Below are 20,391 nucleotides of genomic sequence, written 5' to 3' on the forward strand. Positions count from 1 at the left end.
TAGCAAGTGAAGGGTTTTGTTTTTCTATATTAACTTAGTAAAACGTTAGTCCAGAAAGATATGTAGTATTTTCTACTACCAATGATATTTCATTAAACTGCCTACTAATAAAAGTTTGATTAACAAAAACACCATTAACCCTGTAATCTTAGAATTATGAAGTCACTGTTCTTAGTTTAAATGACTGATTGTTATATACAGTACTAAAAAATACAAACTTTAATTATGCCACAGCTCTAAGATAATTTTAATAAGCTTAGTATTGTTAATATATCATTTAAATTATAAAAGTTTTCATCCATTTTAAAAACTTTCTTTTTTCTGTGAAACGGAACAGGTTAAATAGAAGAATTAGGACCACACCAGAATATTAAAAAAAATGATGTACTACTTTGTTTTATATATTTCAAATAGGCAGTAAAATTACCAATACATTATTTAAGTTTTACCTCTGTGGATCTGATAACACGTTTTTATCTTTAAATTTACACTAACTATCATTAAACATATAATGTAAGTTTCATAAAAAATAAGTTTCTACCACAATTGTTTGGGAAATGTTCATATTGCCAAATGGCAGTCAGTGCTCCAAAATACGAAATAATCATTTTGTACACTAAAGCACACTTACTGTGAAACTGGCTGCATGTGTCAGTCGAATTGACTGCTTTACTACCAACATCTTATTCTCAAAGTTGGGACTATAGATTTTAAACAAAAATACACTCACCTCACCTTTTATTTCCTGTAGTTAGCAGCATAATAAAATAAAAAAATTGCATTTTATCACAAAAATTAAATCAGGTATTAGTTTCTACAAATGTATTTAGCATAATCTTTAAAGAACCAGTTATAAAACCAGGTGAAATTATAATCTTAAAGGCAGTCCATATAGTATTTATATCCATAACAGAGCGTGCCCCCATCATCAAAAACCACATGCTCAAACAGCACTTGCATTGCAAGTAGGTAAAATATTAGCACATGCATGCTATGTCAGGTTAAAAACATTTTACTCATGTCATAATTGTGGTAAAACTGTAAATATTTTGCTATTCATATAAAAGTTTGCTTAGGTTATAGGTAGTGAATGATCTGTTGTCTAAAATCTTCCATCAATAACTTTTATTCTACACTCTCCTTTTTTATTTTAGTTTTTACTAAAATCTGATCAATTAGCACTATTAGAAAGTATAGTTAGCTTACATCCCCATATCTGCAGGTAAATCTTAGTTTAAAATTTCATTCATGATGTCATTTCAGAAATCAATAGTAAATCAATAAGATTTAGAAATTGTTTAATTTAAAATATAAGTTCAACATCAGGAGATCATACTGATAAATGTATAAAGTACACACCTGTCTAACTTAAGAATAAAAAAATTAACTAGAATACTTGACATTTAATATTGTTTGTCTAAGTTAATTAGTATGTTTTCACAAGGCTTTAAAATAACATCTGCAAAGTTCTTTTGTTGTATAAATGACTCAGTAACTCATGCAAATAACTAAAAGCTTATACAATGTGTTCATATTCCTTTCATGAGTTTGAGTAAATTGTTTGTTATTAAGCCTAAGCAAATCAGTATGTTTTAGCTATGCTGCAAAAGATGATCATCTACAAAATTTAGCTGTGACATCACACATACATGGTAATGGCAGTGAGAACCAAGTAATGTTGATACAACTTACTGATTGACTTTTCAACACAATATTTAAAATATTTAATACCAAGTGATATACTCTCAGCCAATAGTAGAGAATTCATGCTAGGAGTAGATTACATATTGTTTGAATATTTGTGATGGGTAACAGCCAAGGGATTTAAAAGCACTGTTGGTCTGTTGAGTACAAGTGTGAGACACCAGTAAGAAAATGATGAATGTAACCCACTGCAGTTTTCATATTGTTTCATTTGTTTCTCAAGTTAATCAGTACAAATCAGCCACATGCAACATTGTAGTCAATATCCTAGATACAAATATTTCAAATTTAAAGATATAATAATTTCAAAACAAGATAAATGCTATTAAACATAACACACAAAGAAGGATTTACACTTCTAGGTCATTATACCTCAAATTTGAGTTGAATATGGTTCTTCAACTCAGATACTTTGATTACCTGTACCCACATACTTGAAAAACACATTATAAAAAGTGGGACTCTTCTGGGAAACCAAAACCACTTGTATTTTAAGAAATTATATAAATAGTTATTGGTAACACAAAACTTACTTAACAGAAGTCACCTGATTACGTAGTTACTTACAATGCCAGGAAAACTTTGACTCCAGTACAATCTCTTGTTCACCAAATCAACAGAAAGAACCTCCAGGTGATGAAGTCTTTCCTTTACAAGAACTGTGCTGTTTTCTCCATTCATGTTGACTCTTGCCAGTTTGGGGGGAACACCAACTCCACCTTCATCCAACCAGAACAGCTTACTGCATAAAAGACAAAAAACATTCATTAGGATGCAAGAAATTAAGAAGCACTTTTCCTAATTTTTCATTTTAAAACAATTCATTGTTAAACCATTGAGTTAGATTCATATATTACATGTACATTATCACCAAGTTTAGTTTATCTTTTAACACTCCTACAAAAAGTGGGGCCTAATAGGCCCCAGAGCAACTTGAAAGGTTATTAATTAGGCTAATAATTTTGTATTTAAATGAAATTGCCATTTAAATCCATTAATGAATAGATTAACGAGATTCCCACTGTCCCTATCTACTATCTAGCGAAACCACAGCCAGGGGAACGGGCTTGGAGAAATCAGGACTAGAAACGTCTTTTCGTAAGAGTGTTAAGAAATAGTGCAAATACTATCAGTTGAGTGGAAAGTAAAAATACGTTTGATGTTTCTTAAAAAATAGAAACAGAAAATCTGTCAAATGTATATTTAGCCATAGATTAAATTTTTAAGTATCATAATGAATCTGTGGAGGAGAAATCATGCTTAGAAAAAAAACAACAAGTAACAAAGTAGCAATGCATTTTGCAAGAGTAAATTGCAGGTTTACATACATTTTAAATATAATACTTTTAATTTAATATGATGCAATTTAACACTTTCCTTCCTAAAGTAACTCATCTTTAAAAACAAATTTTGACAAGTATACAGTGAAAAAAGTATTGTATATTTTTAGAAACGTACTTTGTAATAATTAAAGACATTTTTAACAAGTTCATTTGTACAAATGGTAACCTTAATTGTCCTTAAATATTTTAATTTCACAACATCCTAGCAGGTTCAAAGAAAATACCCAAACCATGTATCCTGTCCAATACTGTAGCTAGGAACAGACACTAAGTTTCATTATACTGTATTACCAGAAACCATTAATTAGAATTTTGAATTTGTTTTGGAATTTTACACAAAGCTACATGAGGATTATTTGCACCAACTCTGCTTAATTTAGCAGACATATGTTATAAGGAAGGCAGCTAGTCAACACCACCCACTGCCATCTCATGGGCTTATCTTTTACCAACAAACAGTTAGATTTATTATTACATTATAATGTACCTACATCTAAAAGGGTGAGCATGATCATTGTGACAAGGATTCAAGCCCATGGTCTTCAGGTTGCAAGTATAAAACCCTCATCACCTGGACATGCACTTTCTACATTACATACATTTAACTATGGATGGTAGAGAATACCTACACTATTTAAAGTTTTTATTAAAAATAATTAAAAACAGTTGATTTATTATGTAGAAAGAAACACCAAACCATGCCAGACCAATTAATTAGAAAAGATATACCTTGGGCTCCAACAGTAATATATACTTACACTGTATACTTTGATGATATATCCATAAATATCATAAAATATGATAAGAATAACAAAGAATGTAATACAAAATTGTGCATCAAAGGTACAAAGAGCAGACACTAGTGCACCATCTATAAATCATATCTTTTTAGATATTAATATAACAAAACTTCTACACAAAAGGACTACGACAGAAAATAATCACTGCATTTGGAAATGAAAGTAAATGCTGAAACCATTTTATAATAAATCTTACCCTTCTTCAGGATGAAGAGCCATAGATTTTGGCTTTGCAACTCCATTTTCTGTTCCATCATTTGTTAAAATTACTGTTCGGAAATTTTCTTCACCATCAGACTGTAAAATTTCAGATTTAGCACAGACAATCATTTTCACCCTAACATTTCATTCTTTACATTATATTTAATAAACTACACTTTATGTTTGCAAATAACTATATTATGATTTGACACTTATTTTTGTAGTCAAAGATTATAACGATTGTGAGTTGTAAACAGTAGGCATTGGGACCTTTACTAGTATAAAACTATTTAAAATCACTCTTAGCTGTTTGAGAGGGGCATACTTATAAAACCACTCATTTTGTTAAGAAAACAGCTTTTTAAAGTCACTTAGCTCCTCGAGGTTTTTTGGTGTTTTTTTTTTAAGGGGGTCATACTTATAGAACCATACTCATTTTATAAAATCAGTTTGAAAATATTAAACCTTCCATTTATTCTATTCAATACTGCTTGTAAAAACAATGCCATTAAAAGTTAAAATTCTGACAAGTTTATAAAATATTTTTAATTTCAAAGTTGTAAAAGCTAATATGAAGTGGATTATTCTCAGCTGTTTTACAAACACCTAATGTATGGCACTGACCCCTCTCAAAAGAATTATCCAAGTTCTTGATTGAGTAACTAACAAGACACCACATAAATTAAAAACAAAAAAAAAACAAGGTTTTTTTTTGTAAACAAGTATGTGATGGTAGCTTTACAAGAAGTAAGCTTTAGTTGATTAAGTCAGGAAAAAACAAATTATGCTTTTATCTTAAAATTAATATTATAATAAACTTACCTCATTTAAAAAAAAAAGTAAAGTTTTTCTGGAAGTTACTCTTCAGTATATTTGAAGAGATTCTTTTATGCATTAGGTTTAATTGAGCTAAAATATTGTGACAAACTATTATGTGCTCACTTTAAAAATTTCAATATTTGAGGCTTTTCTGTTCCCTATGTAGAGGTTCCGACCGATCCAGTCATAAGCTAAAGTGTAAGGAGCTCCAACAATTCCATCAGGCAGAAATTTGGTCCAGTTTCCACCATTCAAACTAACTTTGTACACAGTTCCCTACATAATATGATCATAGAACTAATATTATTTAGTCATTGAAAGATAAAAAACAACAAACAGAGAAAAAAGAAAAATCATAGTTGTTATGCATTACATACAGCAAACAAATTTATATAATTTGAGATTGATGCAATTCCACTTAGAATGTTTACTAAAATAGGTCATACACATTATTCACATTAATCATAAAGTTTACTCACCCTTCACAATCATCTTAAGAATCACAAAGAAAGGTTTGCAACGTTTCATTTTGCTGAAAATACTAATCAATTTCAGTTCTAGTTTTACTTGCATTTGATTTTCTCCTTTTTATTCTAAACAAATGGTAGCAGGCATGCAGACTACCTAAGTTAGCTTTATTATCTATTAAAATGTTGCCAATACTTTGCGTGCGTGTGTGTGTGTGTGTGTGTGTGTGTGTGTGTGTGTGTGTGTGTCTATACATATATATATAAACCCTTACATTTTCTTTATCATCCACTTCCAGCTGAATCCAATAGATGATTCCATCTTTTCTGTCAAAATCAAAGTCATAACCATTTTCTATTCCAATAACAGGAGTAAGTTGTCCCAGTGATCTGTCATCTGGTGTCAGACTCCTATCAATAATCTGGGTTTTCTTCATTATCATCAGGTAGGGTGTATCAACTGCAATAAACAAAATTAATGAAATGACTATTTCTGATGGAAAAAAGTTTATAAACAGAAATAAGTAAATGCTTAGTGTCTTATCACACATACACACGTAGGTGCTTAAAAGATCTGATGTTCTTATGTATATGTAGATGTACTGACAATGCTTATTTTGATTTTTGCACATTTTGGAGTAGAAGAAAATTTGTGATTTGCTACTACAACAAGTTGTTCTTCATACAGTTTCCAGCCTTTTCTCATGAAGCTACAATAAACTTAGCTTCAGGTTGTTTTTAAATGTAGTTATAAATCTAAGTTGTCAGGCTTGAAATACATGTAGTTTATGTGACTAGGTATGAGATGGGTTTAGTATATATTAGTGATTTTAAAATAATTTTTAATATTGGACTCATCTAGTAAATATAAAAGTAAAAGCTATAGTTACCTGGAATACATGTACTACCAGTTGCTCGATCTTTTCCATAACCTGGAGGACAACGACAAGAGAAACCACTAGAGGATGTAGGAGATAACAGACACAAGTGGCTGCAAGGTGATGATTTGCACGGATTGATGGCTGGAAGAAAAACAAAATCTGTATGAACAACTAGTATAACAGATGATTATTGCATGCAAAGGTGGTTCATATCTTCATATTTTTCTGAAGAATATAAGTGATTTCTTCATACATACTACCAACTTTCATTAGTAACTGATATTAAAATATTTATGTCTTCAATTCTGGATTTTAAACAGTTTCCAAACTAAATAAACATTTGAAAACAATTTGTTCATGACTGTTAATTAAATATTTTCATTTGGCAAAACCAGAACAATTTATTTCAAGTCAAAAGAAAAAAATCAAATAATTTACACATTTTGCTAGTCACCTTTAAGATATTCTTACAAAGAATTTCTATCATGTTTGTTAATCATAACCATCACATATTAATTCAACTAATCCTTTAATGGTTTCTAATTATAAACATTACATTTTGAGAATTTAAGAATTAACACAGATTTATAAAGAGAAATGCAAGAATGTTTAAGTAAGTCTTACAAGGTGGTTGCAACACTGGGTGGTTGGCATGTATACCAAGAGGCTGACTGACCAGGTGAGAGACAACTGTTTGATTAACACCACGAAACTTGTTGCAGGATAGTACACGATTGAGTTGTCGATCTGTCCAGTAAAGTGTGTCTTCAAACACAGTGAGTGAATGTGGATGTAGTAAGTACTGAAAAACCCCAAAACATAAATTTGATGTTTACCTTTTTAACCCTTCCTAGAATTAACAAAAAATAAAAAAAACATTTATTCAGTACATCTGCTAGAACAAAACTGGCAGACTTACCAGTGACAAATGACTTCATCTATCAAAACAAGTCACCATTACCTTTATCAAGCACAATTTTGGCAACATTAATTATGGTTTAAATCAATATTTAACTCATAGTTGTAGTTTGTTTTGTATAAGATACTGTATTGTTGTTGTTTTGTTTGAATACAATAAGAAAAACATAAAAGTATGCTTAATTACACACACACACCAGTGCAAGCTTAATCTCAAACTCTTTAAATGTAAATAACCTTATCTGTTGTTTTGCCATAGCTTTCTAAGTATATAACATAAATGTTAAAAGAAGAACTCTAATTCATTTTGTTGCCTTTGACCCTCCCAACTCCAAAGTTGATCTTTTTACTGTAGTTTTACTTTTGTATTCTAAACTACAGTGTTAAATATTGTAATATCCTATTTACAACAGTAACTTGTTTAAGCTAATAACACTTTTCAATCTAGAGAAGCACTTAAAGTGGTCAATTCTATGCAAGTTCCTCCAGTAATTCACAGCTGAATGAACATAGTACATGAATAAAAGGACTACTCAAAAATATGTAAATTATGTTGGAAAAAATATACAAGCATAGCAGCCAGCAAAAACACTCAGACAATTTAAATAAACATTACATAATGCAAAAGTATCAATTCTATAAATTTTGAGGTAAACAAAAAACCTTATTTTATAGAAAGAATTAAATATTTCATTATTAACCTTTCTTATTCTTCAAAACACATGATCTTGAATGTACGACTATATCTTGTTACAAAGTTCAACAAATGCACCTGACTTTTAAAAAATTTTAACACATTGAAACATAAGATTTGTTTCTGCAAATATAAAAAATAAAAATACTCATATTTACAAATAAATGTGAAATATCAATTTCCTTGGGATTTTGTTCAACTAAATAAAGAGCCAGTAATATATTTCTGATATACTGGACTAAAAATTCAGCATCACCCTACTTTGATGATGATTCAACCAATGTGGCACAGAAATGATTATACAAAAACTAATTAAACATTTGCAGTAAAAAAATTCAGTTAAACCATAATTACTTACATGATTATGGGCAATAACCTGCTGACGCCCAGAACCATCGTAATTGCAGAAATCAATGTAGTCTAGTTTGCTGTCAGCAAAATACACCCGTTTGTTAGGAATGTCCAGAGTCAAGCCATTAGGCCAAAATATTTTGGTATTTATAATAATCTTTCTCTTGGAGCCATCCAATCCAGAACTTTCAATACGAGGGTTCTCTCCCCAATCAGACCAGAACATCAGTCTAATCCTGTTGAAGAAAAAAGTACCTTGACAAATATTTCATTCCATTATCTTTCCTGAAACTTGAAAAAATATTATTTGTGCATTTTCTAGATACATGTTACATCCAAATATTTTAATACGTCTCAATGTATGGTCAAATAAAATGAATAAAAGTTTTCAGAAATGAGGATTTAATTACTGTAAATAAGAGTAGTTTGAAAAATCTGGCATCATGCGATACTGCAATGCAAAAACAGGTTAAAGTACTAAACACAAAAAATGTACAAGAAATCCTACATTTATAATATGCAAAAAGAGATTAAGTAAGCTTTCAAGTTAAAATTAGAAGTTTCATTCTCATTATTGCAAACATATACTAAAGATACAATGTTTGCCTATTTGTCTATAATTTTAGTGATAAATTATAATAAAATACATATTCTGTACAAGATGCTGAGAAATATTCATGGAATTATATTGCGTTTTTCTCAGTTTGAAACTCGTGTAATTTATTTTGCAGACAAAAGATTCTTCTAACTTTCATGAAGTAAATTATTTATTTCATTCTAATGGAACAAAACTGCAGTAGAAATCAAAGTTATGAAATTTTTAAAAAGTCAACCTGAAATATTTCATAAAAAATTTGAACATACAAAATATTTATATAATGGGATTTCACATAGACATTAATGAAATCTTGCATACAATTTTTGAAATTGAGTAATGCAAAATAAATCAAGTTCTGTTAAATCTTAAACCTTCTCAGTGGTTAAAAAGGAGTCCTATGAATTATTTAATTATGAAAGAAACACCAATAATGACATTTAATCTTGACAGCTTTCAATTATGACTAATATAAGAATGGCATACGTTTCACTCTTTCTTTGTTGGAATGTGCACGAAATCTTTAAATTATAAAAATATGTTCATACCCTTCTCTGGGATCCAAAGAGAGTCCTCGTGGTTGAGTAATGTTCTCTGTTAACAATACTATATGATTTTCACCATCTAAGTTTGCCACTTCCATTGTTTTCAACTTAGAATCTACCCAGTACAGGTTTCTACCTACCCAGTCTACAGCCAGTCCTTCAACCAGGTCCAAACCACTACCAAGAACCTACATAATTAGGAATAATAAAAGTATATTAAATTTTTTTAAAGAAGGAATGACAAAGAGCATTTATAGAATGGTTTAAGTTTCAGAAACATCACAATTACATGGTCTCCTACATAAAAAGTCTTTATGTTTCAACATTTGATATTCATTAAAATATTTATTTTGATATTTCACTTATTTGATGCCGTCCTATTTATCAAACGGATTCCCTAAGACGTTCAGTCTAACATTATACTGTTTTGTTAACAAATACTTATCTTGTGGCTTCAAAGCAAGATCTATTTCCTGGATTGCATTATACAACTTATAATACATTACACTGCCCATAAGCACTATGACATATAATTGAATGACATAAATCTCAAAATTATGTCATAAAAGAAGGTAGGATCTCTTCAAGAAGTGAGACATGGATACCAAATGGCATATCAAAAATGTGAGAAACTTTTTGCAATTACTTTTTTGTGACAATTTGGTGGAAAAAGAAAAACCACTATTGTGCTTCTCTGTACTATGAAAATAAAGTATCTAAAACTTTTTAAACTACTGTAAATCAATACTGCTGCCTCAAGGCTACAAAATATGAAAATTAAAGGAGGGAGAACTGCTAAAACATTGTCTTTAGTATTCTTAAAATGAAAGATTAAATCTACAAAATAAAAACCTTCTAAAAAACAATCATCAATCAGTAGAAAGGTAAATCATTTTAGTAATAAATTCTTGAAACCTCAAAACAACAGCTGATATCTTTCAAAATATAATTTATTTCTTGAGATTGTAATGGTTAATCTTGGATGATGCTTCTGGGATCATTCTCCAGGCAATTAGTTACATATATTGAGCAAGATTTGACACAGTGGTGTTAATGAAAAAAACAGTTATAAAACAAAAAAAATACAAGTGTAAAAAGTAAAAAAGTTTACAACTAATATGCGTAATGTTTCCTCATAATAATTGAACAATAAATGGTTTTAATGTTTTCTGAGAAAAGAGGTTTTATTTTGCTTTAACTGTTCTGGCTCAACATTTATGCTATTCTTACATGTCATAATATTCTAAAACAAGTATTTATTATTCGTTATTCTGTTATAATGTGTCAATCACTTACCACTTCTGGTTCACCACCCTTCTTCATACGGTAGATCTTCTTCAATGTCATATCTGACCAGTAGATGGTTCCTAATGCCATATCAGATGCTGTTGCAACAACATTTTCAACTTGAATAGGTATTCGCTCAAGGTTTGTGGTGTTTAAATTTGCCATCAGAATAGAACGGCGGTTGGATATAACCAGAAAAGCACTAGTCCAGTCTATCAAAACAGTAAACAATATTACAGCCACTTGTAACAGTAAACAATATTTTATCATTTTTGGGACTCATTCTAATGTTCAATTATGTACCTATAAAAAAAGTATCTATTTGAAAATTAATAGCTAATTTAAAAATGTCAATGATTATTATAATGTAGTAATTTAAAATACTGGTGATAAAAACAGAAGTACTTTATAGGTTTTTTTTTCTTTCTACTTCATATTGATTTTATATTTGCAAATTTTTCTACTTCCAAACTAAATACATGTGCAGATATTCAAACAAATAACACTGAAACCCTAAAAAACTTTCACTAAATCACTTAAAACCTGATGAATCCTTAAGGAATTTTACTTCCTTTGTTTGATTATTTAAACATTTTGCACATTTTCATCTTTAAAATGATAACAAAACTTAACCAATCTTATAACACCCATTCAGCACATTTAGGCAGCAGCAGGTCACAAATCATGAATTAACAGGAATACCAGCTACTAAAACATGCCAGGTTCCTTCTACATGCTAAGCATGAAATCATTTAAATTTAATATATTTGTTGACCATTTAGATTATCAAAAAAATGACCAAGGCAAAAAAAAAAGGATTAAAATAAGAATCTCTTAATGAGTTTTGTTTGTTAAAAGTTCAAATAGAGAAATCTAAGTATAGAATTTAAGATGGCTGTAGCTTGCTTACTGAGGATTTATTTATAGTTATCTGAAAATTAATTTTTAGATATATAAAATTTTCCCATTCATTTTCAAATATGTAAACTGTGCTGACTATCAAAATCACAAAGTTATGAATATAACACAAACTGATTAATCTTTTACATTAATGCAGTTGCAAAATTAATATTCTGAAAGTTACAAATGAATGTAATTACTGACACTATTTATCATCCCAATATATTTTATAGCACCAAAGGCAAGTTTTATCCTAGACGTACCATTATACTGTACAAAAATAAACACTTACTAATAGCTTTACATGTCTGGTGATTACTAGTAAGCTTATAGCCTTCTTGACAGGTACATTTGAAAGATCCCTTTGTGTTGATACAATCTTGACTACAGCGGCCAGGTGTGATACATTCATCTAGATCTATACAATAAACAGAATAGCTGGGGTTTGTCAACGTGAAAAAACAAAGTAAAATTTTACCTCACACTGTATCTTATGAAAAAATAAAAAATATTCCTATTATTGACAGAAATGACTGTCACTAAATCTCTGATACTTATCTACAGAAATGGCAATATCAATGAAGAGGATAATTATTTACAGAAATAGCAGTGTCACCAACTTTCTAATACTTACCTACAGAGGTAGTAGCAGTATTGATATTCTTCTACAAAAATAGCAGAATCATTGAACCTGGCACTTATTTACAGAAATGGTAGTGTCATTGGGTCTGATACTTTTCTACCGATAAAAACTATAAAAGTCCAATAACCTTCAGAAAGGGTTCAACTTTCAAAAGGTTAGAGTTTTATCTTAAGACTTCTTGAAACTATGTATCATTGACATTGTGATATTATCTACAGAAATGACAATGTCAATGACTAACCCTTATCTACAGAGGTAGTAATGTCATTTATCTTATCATCCAGCAAGAACAATAAAAGAATGTTCAAACATCAGAGAACCACTGATATACAGAATTTATCTATAACAACGGAAACTTTTCCAAAGAAACTCGAAATGCTGTAGTAACTGTAATGTACGAAAACAGTGAAGAGAATAATTATAGAACTATTTCACCATTATCAGTATGTTTTACAATATCAGAAAGCACCGAAAAGCAGGTTTACTAAATTTTTTCTAAACAGATATTTTTCTTTATAAATCAATATGAATTTAGAGAAAAGATAAATACTGAAGATGGACTACTGAACTTCAAAAAAATATTTACTAGTCCTTAGATAATACTAAAAATGAAAAACGGTTTGACTTTTGTTACTAGAAAAGACATTTGATACAATAATACATTAAATATTGTATAAAATAAAAATTCTAGGGATAAGAGGCATAGCATCATTTATTTCTGATATTTACCTGCAAATTTTGCAATATATACAGAAGCTCTATTAAAGTCTGTAGTAATAAGTATCATATTATTATTATTATATTACATGTAGTGCACTTTCAGTAAATGAGTCTTATTTACCTATACAGGTGGTAGTGTCATTCAACACCTCCCCCTGTGGACAAAGACAGATTGGCCCTAGAGGAGTCTGAGTGCAGTTATGACTACATCCATTATTATCTACCTTACACTGGTCAAGACCTAAAACAGAAAATGTAAATTTTATGAATTATAATACACCAAATTTAAGTAACTTACTATATTTGTCATACAAGATAAATATCAGATTGCTATGTATTTAACTCAAAAATGAGAAATGCTTAAATTATTAATAATCAAAGAATAAACATCATGAAGTTATTTTACAGTCAAAGTTCTTGCATGTTATAATCACTCTGAATAATTTCATATGAACAAAACTAGTACCACGGTTTATTACGGAAACCAGGCCACTCTAACCTTTACATTCTATAAACATCAGTTCCCTTTAAGCATTTAGTATAGCTATCACAGAAAAATAAATAAATATAAGCATTTACTATTCAAAGAATGCTGAACAATTACAATTAATTGATTTACTTACTACAGGTGGGGCCTTCATCAGAATCATTAGGGCAATCTGTTTTGCCATCACAAACTTTGGAAATGTTAATACACCTCTCAGTGATGTTTGGGCACTGCCACTGACCATAGGGACAAACAAAAGATGCAGGACCTAAAGAATTTGAGAGAAATGTTAAAAGGGACAAATGAATTTTTATAGATGTCTTTCATATAAAACTTTAATAAAATGTTAAAACTGCACAGTCGAAGCGTAAATAATTTACTACTATCTCATAACTAAGGCTAACCTAGTCAAAACTATCACTAGTAGCAAGGGTAAACAACTGATAAAACAATGCATTATAAGTAAGATTATAAAAACAGTGCATTAAATTAGCTATATTTGTTACTTGGTAGATTTTTACTGTTATAAGTATCTTGCTTTGATAAAATGTTAGTATCAGTTGCTTTTCTTACTACCAAAATGAGAAAATACTAGTTCAAGTACATCAAGTTTATCTGATGGATATAACGAGAAAAATTTTTCTGCAAGATCTCAGTAATCTTAAAACCTTGTATAAGATAAAAAACAAAACAAAATATACAGTTTTATTAAGGCCAAGTAAATTTTAAAAATGTATACATAACCTACTTAGGTACTTTATGTACATGTTTTTAAAATTGCACATGGACCCACAACTTTGTTGGTTATGGAGACCCTAAAAATACAAGTCAGATGAAAAAAAAAAAAATGGTAACAAAAATTTTGAGCAATTAGTCCTAAGTAGCATGGCTTAAATAATAATTGATTTCTATATATATATAGTGATTATTAAATAGTTATTTTTTTAAATTTCTTTACACTAAGTGTTATAAGTATAAAAATACAAAACTATTCAATATGATACAATATCATAACCTTGTTGGTAGGTGAACATCATAAAACAAGTTAATAATATTAGTTAAAGGCCAAGACACCAACATGAAGTTAAGAAGTTTATATTTAAAATAATGTTTAGGTTTGTATAAACAAGACTGTCTTGAAATTTATTTCCATTTAGAAATCATTAACAACTATTTTTCATTTTTAAAAATATAGGGTGTTCAGAAAGTCACTGTGCAGTTTTGTAATCGCATGCATATACAAGTACACAGTGACTTTCCGAACACCCTGTATTTACAAAGATGACAAAACAACACACAAACATACACATCCATTTAAATTATAGAAGATTCAAACCCTGAATGTCATAAAAGTTTCAGTGAGTTTTTATTACTAAAGAACTAAACATTAATTTTCAATTTTTTTCTGGTGTGGAACAAATATGCTTTAAGTGCTCAAGTTGATAATATACTGAAGTAGATAACGCAAGCTGTGCTGGGAAAATCAAAAACAGGTTTAAAAATATTTACTTTTTAACAGTGGGAAGGAAGAAACTATGTAAAAAATACATAAAATAATGACACTATTCAACCACATATATTTGTACAACAGCCAATGGAATTTCTTTCAGAAAAAGTGGAAAATAATATGCATTAAATGTCTCAGTTAACTGCTCTGGATAAAGATTTTGGATCATTGATATAAGAATGTTTCCTTTATTCACCACAAGCATGCCTGTGATCTTCATCAGACCCATCACCACAATCATCATTGCCATCACAGATCCAGGACTTAAAGATACAACGAGAGTTATTGCACCTGAAGTTGTTCAGAGGGCAGTGAACCTCCCCTGCAAAAAATCACCAATACAGTATAACAGAATGATTCAGCTGGCTAAAGACTATGGGTATAAAGTGGAAATGCAATTTATTAGAAATAGAACGTATATACACCACTGTTTGTTATAGTACATAATGAAACATTATTGCTGTTAATTTACTATGATTGATGTTAGTTGAATGTCAAAATATTTCTTTTCACTTTATGGCCAATTACATTTGTAAATACTGGTTTTTAAAACAAAAAACTGTTTACTTCAAAACTTAACTTTTATATTACATTAAATGAAAATATTATTGAATTTATTGTAAAATTAAAAAGTATTTAAATTATTTTTATCAAAAGGAGTTACTGTTCCAGTGTTATAGCTAAAACTTTATTAATACAACTTCTAAAAACAAGAACCTTTTTACTTGTTAATATAGATTATTATACTTGATTTACATTCAAGAATACAGTAATCATTGCTTTATGGGTGTAAATGCCGATATAAAAGTTCAGTTACAAAAATAAAAAATATAATGAATATCAAATTAAAAAAAAAAAGAGAGAGAGAGAGGGAGAGATTCAGTAACAACCTTTCCACCAAGTACTCATCTTTGCTCTACAAAACTCAAACACAAGGCCTTCCAATCAATAACACAAGAAAAAAGTAAGCCACACAATGACCGAGCTAAAAACAAATTAATTAGTAGAATATTACAGAATGAAATGTATTACTAAAATAACAAGATTTAGCACATAATCTTGCATGATGCTTTATCAGTTATTCCAAGCTTATTATTGAGAAGAGAAAAAAAAATAAAATAATACAGCATTCACACAAAAGCCAATTTCATCAAAATTTTTAAATAAGAGTAAATATTTAGCTCTAACAAAGTTGTCAATCCTTCACAGTAATCTGAATTTAATTTATGTTAAAACCACAGAAATGTAATCTCACCACAACTATCTGGTTCATCACTCCCATCCTCACAGTCATTATTACCATCACAATGCCAGGAGTGGGGGATGCAAATTCTTGAAGTCTTGCATTGAAATAATTTTTCTGGATCACACTCATTTGGCGAAACAGATGCTACAATTGAAAGTAAAACTTTCAATTTTCATACATGCTATGTACACTATCAAACATTTGTTATAAAGTGCCTTAAAAATTAAATATTATATCTATAAAAGTGTAAATATCAATTTAACAAACACCTTCCACAATCATATTTTAGGAAACTGTGTTTATGCATTGTAGTTACATTTACAATATATATGTTACGTTAAACTGTTTAAAAAAGTTGCTTTATTAGCAAGGGATGAAAGAAATAAGGTAAGAGAAGAATGCAATACTGAGTCATTATAATGCACATAACTTCAAAAAAGTTATCTCATTAGCTCAACTGGTAGGGCACTCAACTGGCAAGCAGGAGGCCTTAGGATAAAAGAAAAAATACTGATTACCACATACAGTAATAAACATTACTCACGGCATCCTAGTTCATCTGAGCCATCTTGACAGTCAGACACCCCATCACAATGGTAACTTTCATGAATACACTGTTTTTGATCCCCACACTGAAACTGACTTGATGTGCAAGTAATGGGAGGACAATTTTGTTCATCTGCTTGGTCAAAACAGTCATTGTCACCATCACAAACCCAGCTCTGTGGAATACAATGTCCTGATCCAGGACATGTGAACTGGTAATACGCACATGTCTTTTCCACTGTAATAATTAAGGAAATATTTATACAGTATTCAATGAAAATACTTCACACAGTAAAGTGAAAAAAAAAACTTACAAAAAACATTACATGCTTATTGCAAAAAAACAATGCATATTAAAGACACTAATACAGATTTATTCCATTAACAAAACCTTTTCTAAAAACAAAATGCACAATTTTAGAAGGTACCCACTGATAAAACTAGGCTTAAAGTATAAATTATTGTTAACAAGATTTATTACTGATCTACCAAGTATGCTGTCGTACTGACAGATTTTTTATAGATTTACCGCACATTTTAGTAATTTTTCAGATAAAATTTTAACCTCAAGATGAAATATTTATTTTTAAAAATCTAAAATTGTGCTGTACATAATAGTGTAAAACCTAACAAATGGTTTCAACATAAAACTTAGGGCAGCATTCATATACACGCTTATGAAAGAAGATCATTAGTTTTAAGCCTCATTTTAATTAGCAATTAACTTTCTATAACAATCATCTATATCATTCAGATGAAACTTTAACTACCTCCAATATAACCTACCACAAAAGTCTCCTTCATCTGAGCCATCCCCACAATCATTCTCAGAATCACATTTCCAAGACTGGGGAATACATCGACCATTATCACAAGAAAACTCTGTTGATTCACAAGTGACATTCACTGCAAAATGAAGAAGTGAAATGAAACTATCAGTGCACGGTTACTTCACATTTGAATATGAATTTGGTATCCTCTCTTGATTTTAACCAACACCACAATATCTTATGAAAATATTTTAGTTATTTTACTCTAACATTAATAATGTTTATTCATGCATATACATAATACATACGAGGCCTGTTCAAAAAAAATACGCGGACTGACGTCATAAAACAAAATGTACTTTATTTAGAAGTTACAGGTCTGGGACCCCTTCAAAGTACTCTCCTCCCCAACACACACACTTATCCCAACGGTGTTTCCACTTGTTGAAACAGTCCTGGTACGCTTCTTTTGTAATGTCCTCCAGCTCCTTCATCGCATTTGCCTTAATCTCGGGAATCGTCTCAAATCTTCTTCCTTTCAAGGGTCTTTTGAGTTTGGGGAACAAGAAAAAATCACAAGGAGCAAGGTCAGGTGAGTAGGGGGGGTGGAGAAGAACAGTGATCGAGTGTTTGGCCAAAAACTCACGAGTTCTGAGGCACAAATTTCGCAGCAACGCGGTGCATCTTCAATTTTTCGATCAAAATCTCGTAACAAGATCCAACTGATATCCCACACTCTTCAGCAAGCTCCCTGACAGTCAGACGTCGATTTGCCCGCACCAGGGTGTTGATTTTGTCGACGTGTGAGTCGTCAGTTGACGTGGAAGGACGTCCAGGACGCTCATCATCTTCAATGAACTGTCGACCATCCTTAAAACGTTAATGCCACTTGAAACATGCCGTACGCTTCATAACAACATCACCGTAAAGCCGTGTTAAGCATATCAACAGTTTCAGTCGCAGATTTTCCAAGTTTAACACAAAATTTCACAGCAAGTCGTTGCTCCTTCAGGTTATTCATTCTGAAATCCGCCAAACGAAAAAATTGCACTTCACTTAAAACCGCATAGCTAATACACAAATGAAGATACCTGCAATCGGGAAATGGCGTCGTAATCAGCTGATCTGTGCGAACCTAGCGACACCAAGCAGATTCCCCTGGAACCAACTGGAGCCACGCAATTCAAACAGTCTGCATATTTTTTAAACAGCCCTCGTATACTGACATAATATAAAAATGAATTTCCTCATACTTGTGTACTTATGCTTATTCAAGCATAATAACTTTTTATAAATTTGTATTTTATCTTTCCCTAAAATACTGGTAAAAAAAAACCAAAAAAATTCAAATATTTCCACTTATTCTACTAATGTTTTATTCACAGCAGGGGGGGGGGAAGCAGAAAACAAATAATGGAAATAAATCTTACCACAACCAGTTTCATCTGAATAATCACCACAATCATTATCAGAATCACACTTAAACGACAATGGAATACATCGTCCACTACTACACTGGAATTCCCTTGTACTACAGGTCGATTCTAACAAGAAACAATTTAAAATTTGAAAAAAAAAATGTTTTTAGTAACTATGAACACTGAACACAAATCTCTAATATTTTAGTCCATTCAACTGTTCTTTTTTAGCATAACAGTAATATATTGAGTAGCAGTCACAAACCATCTCTATAGTCTTTAAAGTTAACACTAGAAAACAGGTAATTAATTAAATATACTCTTTATTACAAAGGTTTCTATTTCTCATAACCCAACAGGACCATTCTTTATATCTAACAATTAACATGATGCATAAAAAACCTGAACATGTGTAAAACTTTTTTTTTACTACAATTTTACATATGAATGCAAATTTAGGCAAAACACTAACATTAGCAAAACAAAAGGAATAACATGTTTCTAAAGTGGACATCAATGTTTCAAATGGCAAGCAATAAAAGATGTTAATGATTACCAAAGAACCAGCTATTGTACTACAAAATAAAATAATTATTTTTCACAACTCAGAAAATATGCATAAAGAAATAGTATCTACATATATTCCAACGTTTGAAAGCAGTTGTTTTAAAAGAAACTTACGAGTGCAGTTCTGCATTTCATCAGAATTATCCAAACAGTCATCATCACCATCACAAACCCATGTGTTTGGAATACAACGTTTGTTATCACATGTGAAATCCCAAGAGTTTGGGCAAGCTTTAACAGGTGGTTCAGCATTTGGGTCAGATGCACACTTTCTACCATCTTCTTTCAGTTTTTCTCCATAGGGACAACCACAACGAACCTCTAAATCTAAAACTTCACTGTTATTTGTTGGTACAGCAAAGCAAAACTTTTCACAGTTACCATTGTTTGCACGGCACGGATGGTGAGCTGAAAGGAAGTAAATGGTCTTCACTCAATAAATTACAAAATTACTTCAGAATAGTTAAGCAAAACTACAAATCCAATGTTTACTCGAAGAATTATTGTTCTCGATTAAATTAAAGATAGGATGGTAGTTACATCATCATAACTTTGTTGTTGTTTACATAGTACACACATCTTGTACAGATGAAAGTGAATTTACATTTACATGCAAGTTTAATGAGAGAAGCAGGACATACTAAACATTTTGTATGATTTCTTATTTTGTAATTCTGATATTCATTAAGAATATTTCATAAAAAATTAGTTTGCACACAAACTATAAAATACTGTTAACTGTTGAAAATGTCTAACTAGATTTATCTTTAAGGTTGATTGTAGAAGAAAAAAAAATCATCTCTATAGTTAGCAACATCATCTAAATGAAAAATACCCGCTAACCCTAAACAGCTTTTGTTGCATAATAATGTCTTGTTCAGTACCAACATGTTGCTGGGTAAGAAGTTTCGGCCAAAAACAATTTCTTAATCAGTTTATGCAGTATATACAACCTTCTTTCTTTCGAACACTTTAAATACAA

The 20,391-nt window shown here is 30.3% G+C and overlaps 1 protein-coding gene across 1 annotated transcript in view; it reads right to left on the reverse strand.

Moving 5' to 3' along the window:
* LOC143235124 (low-density lipoprotein receptor-related protein 2-like) overlaps positions 1–20,391 on the reverse strand; it is a 167,841-nt gene that overhangs the window by 56,422 nt on the left and 91,028 nt on the right. The window contains 18 exon segments of the mRNA XM_076472960.1: positions 2,272–2,446; positions 4,044–4,144; positions 4,991–5,143; positions 5,610–5,794; positions 6,225–6,356; positions 6,840–7,017; positions 8,186–8,414; positions 9,322–9,506; positions 10,615–10,817; positions 11,798–11,923; positions 12,990–13,109; positions 13,492–13,623; positions 15,059–15,184; positions 16,118–16,252; positions 16,653–16,892; positions 17,441–17,560; positions 18,855–18,968; positions 19,524–19,817. Coding sequence (XP_076329075.1) covers positions 2,272–2,446; positions 4,044–4,144; positions 4,991–5,143; positions 5,610–5,794; positions 6,225–6,356; positions 6,840–7,017; positions 8,186–8,414; positions 9,322–9,506; positions 10,615–10,817; positions 11,798–11,923; positions 12,990–13,109; positions 13,492–13,623; positions 15,059–15,184; positions 16,118–16,252; positions 16,653–16,892; positions 17,441–17,560; positions 18,855–18,968; positions 19,524–19,817 — 2,948 coding nt within the window.

The sequence above is a fragment of the Tachypleus tridentatus genome, chromosome 12 (genome assembly GCF_004210375.1).
Source record: "Tachypleus tridentatus isolate NWPU-2018 chromosome 12, ASM421037v1, whole genome shotgun sequence".
Taxonomy (NCBI): domain Eukaryota; kingdom Metazoa; phylum Arthropoda; class Merostomata; order Xiphosura; family Limulidae; genus Tachypleus; species Tachypleus tridentatus.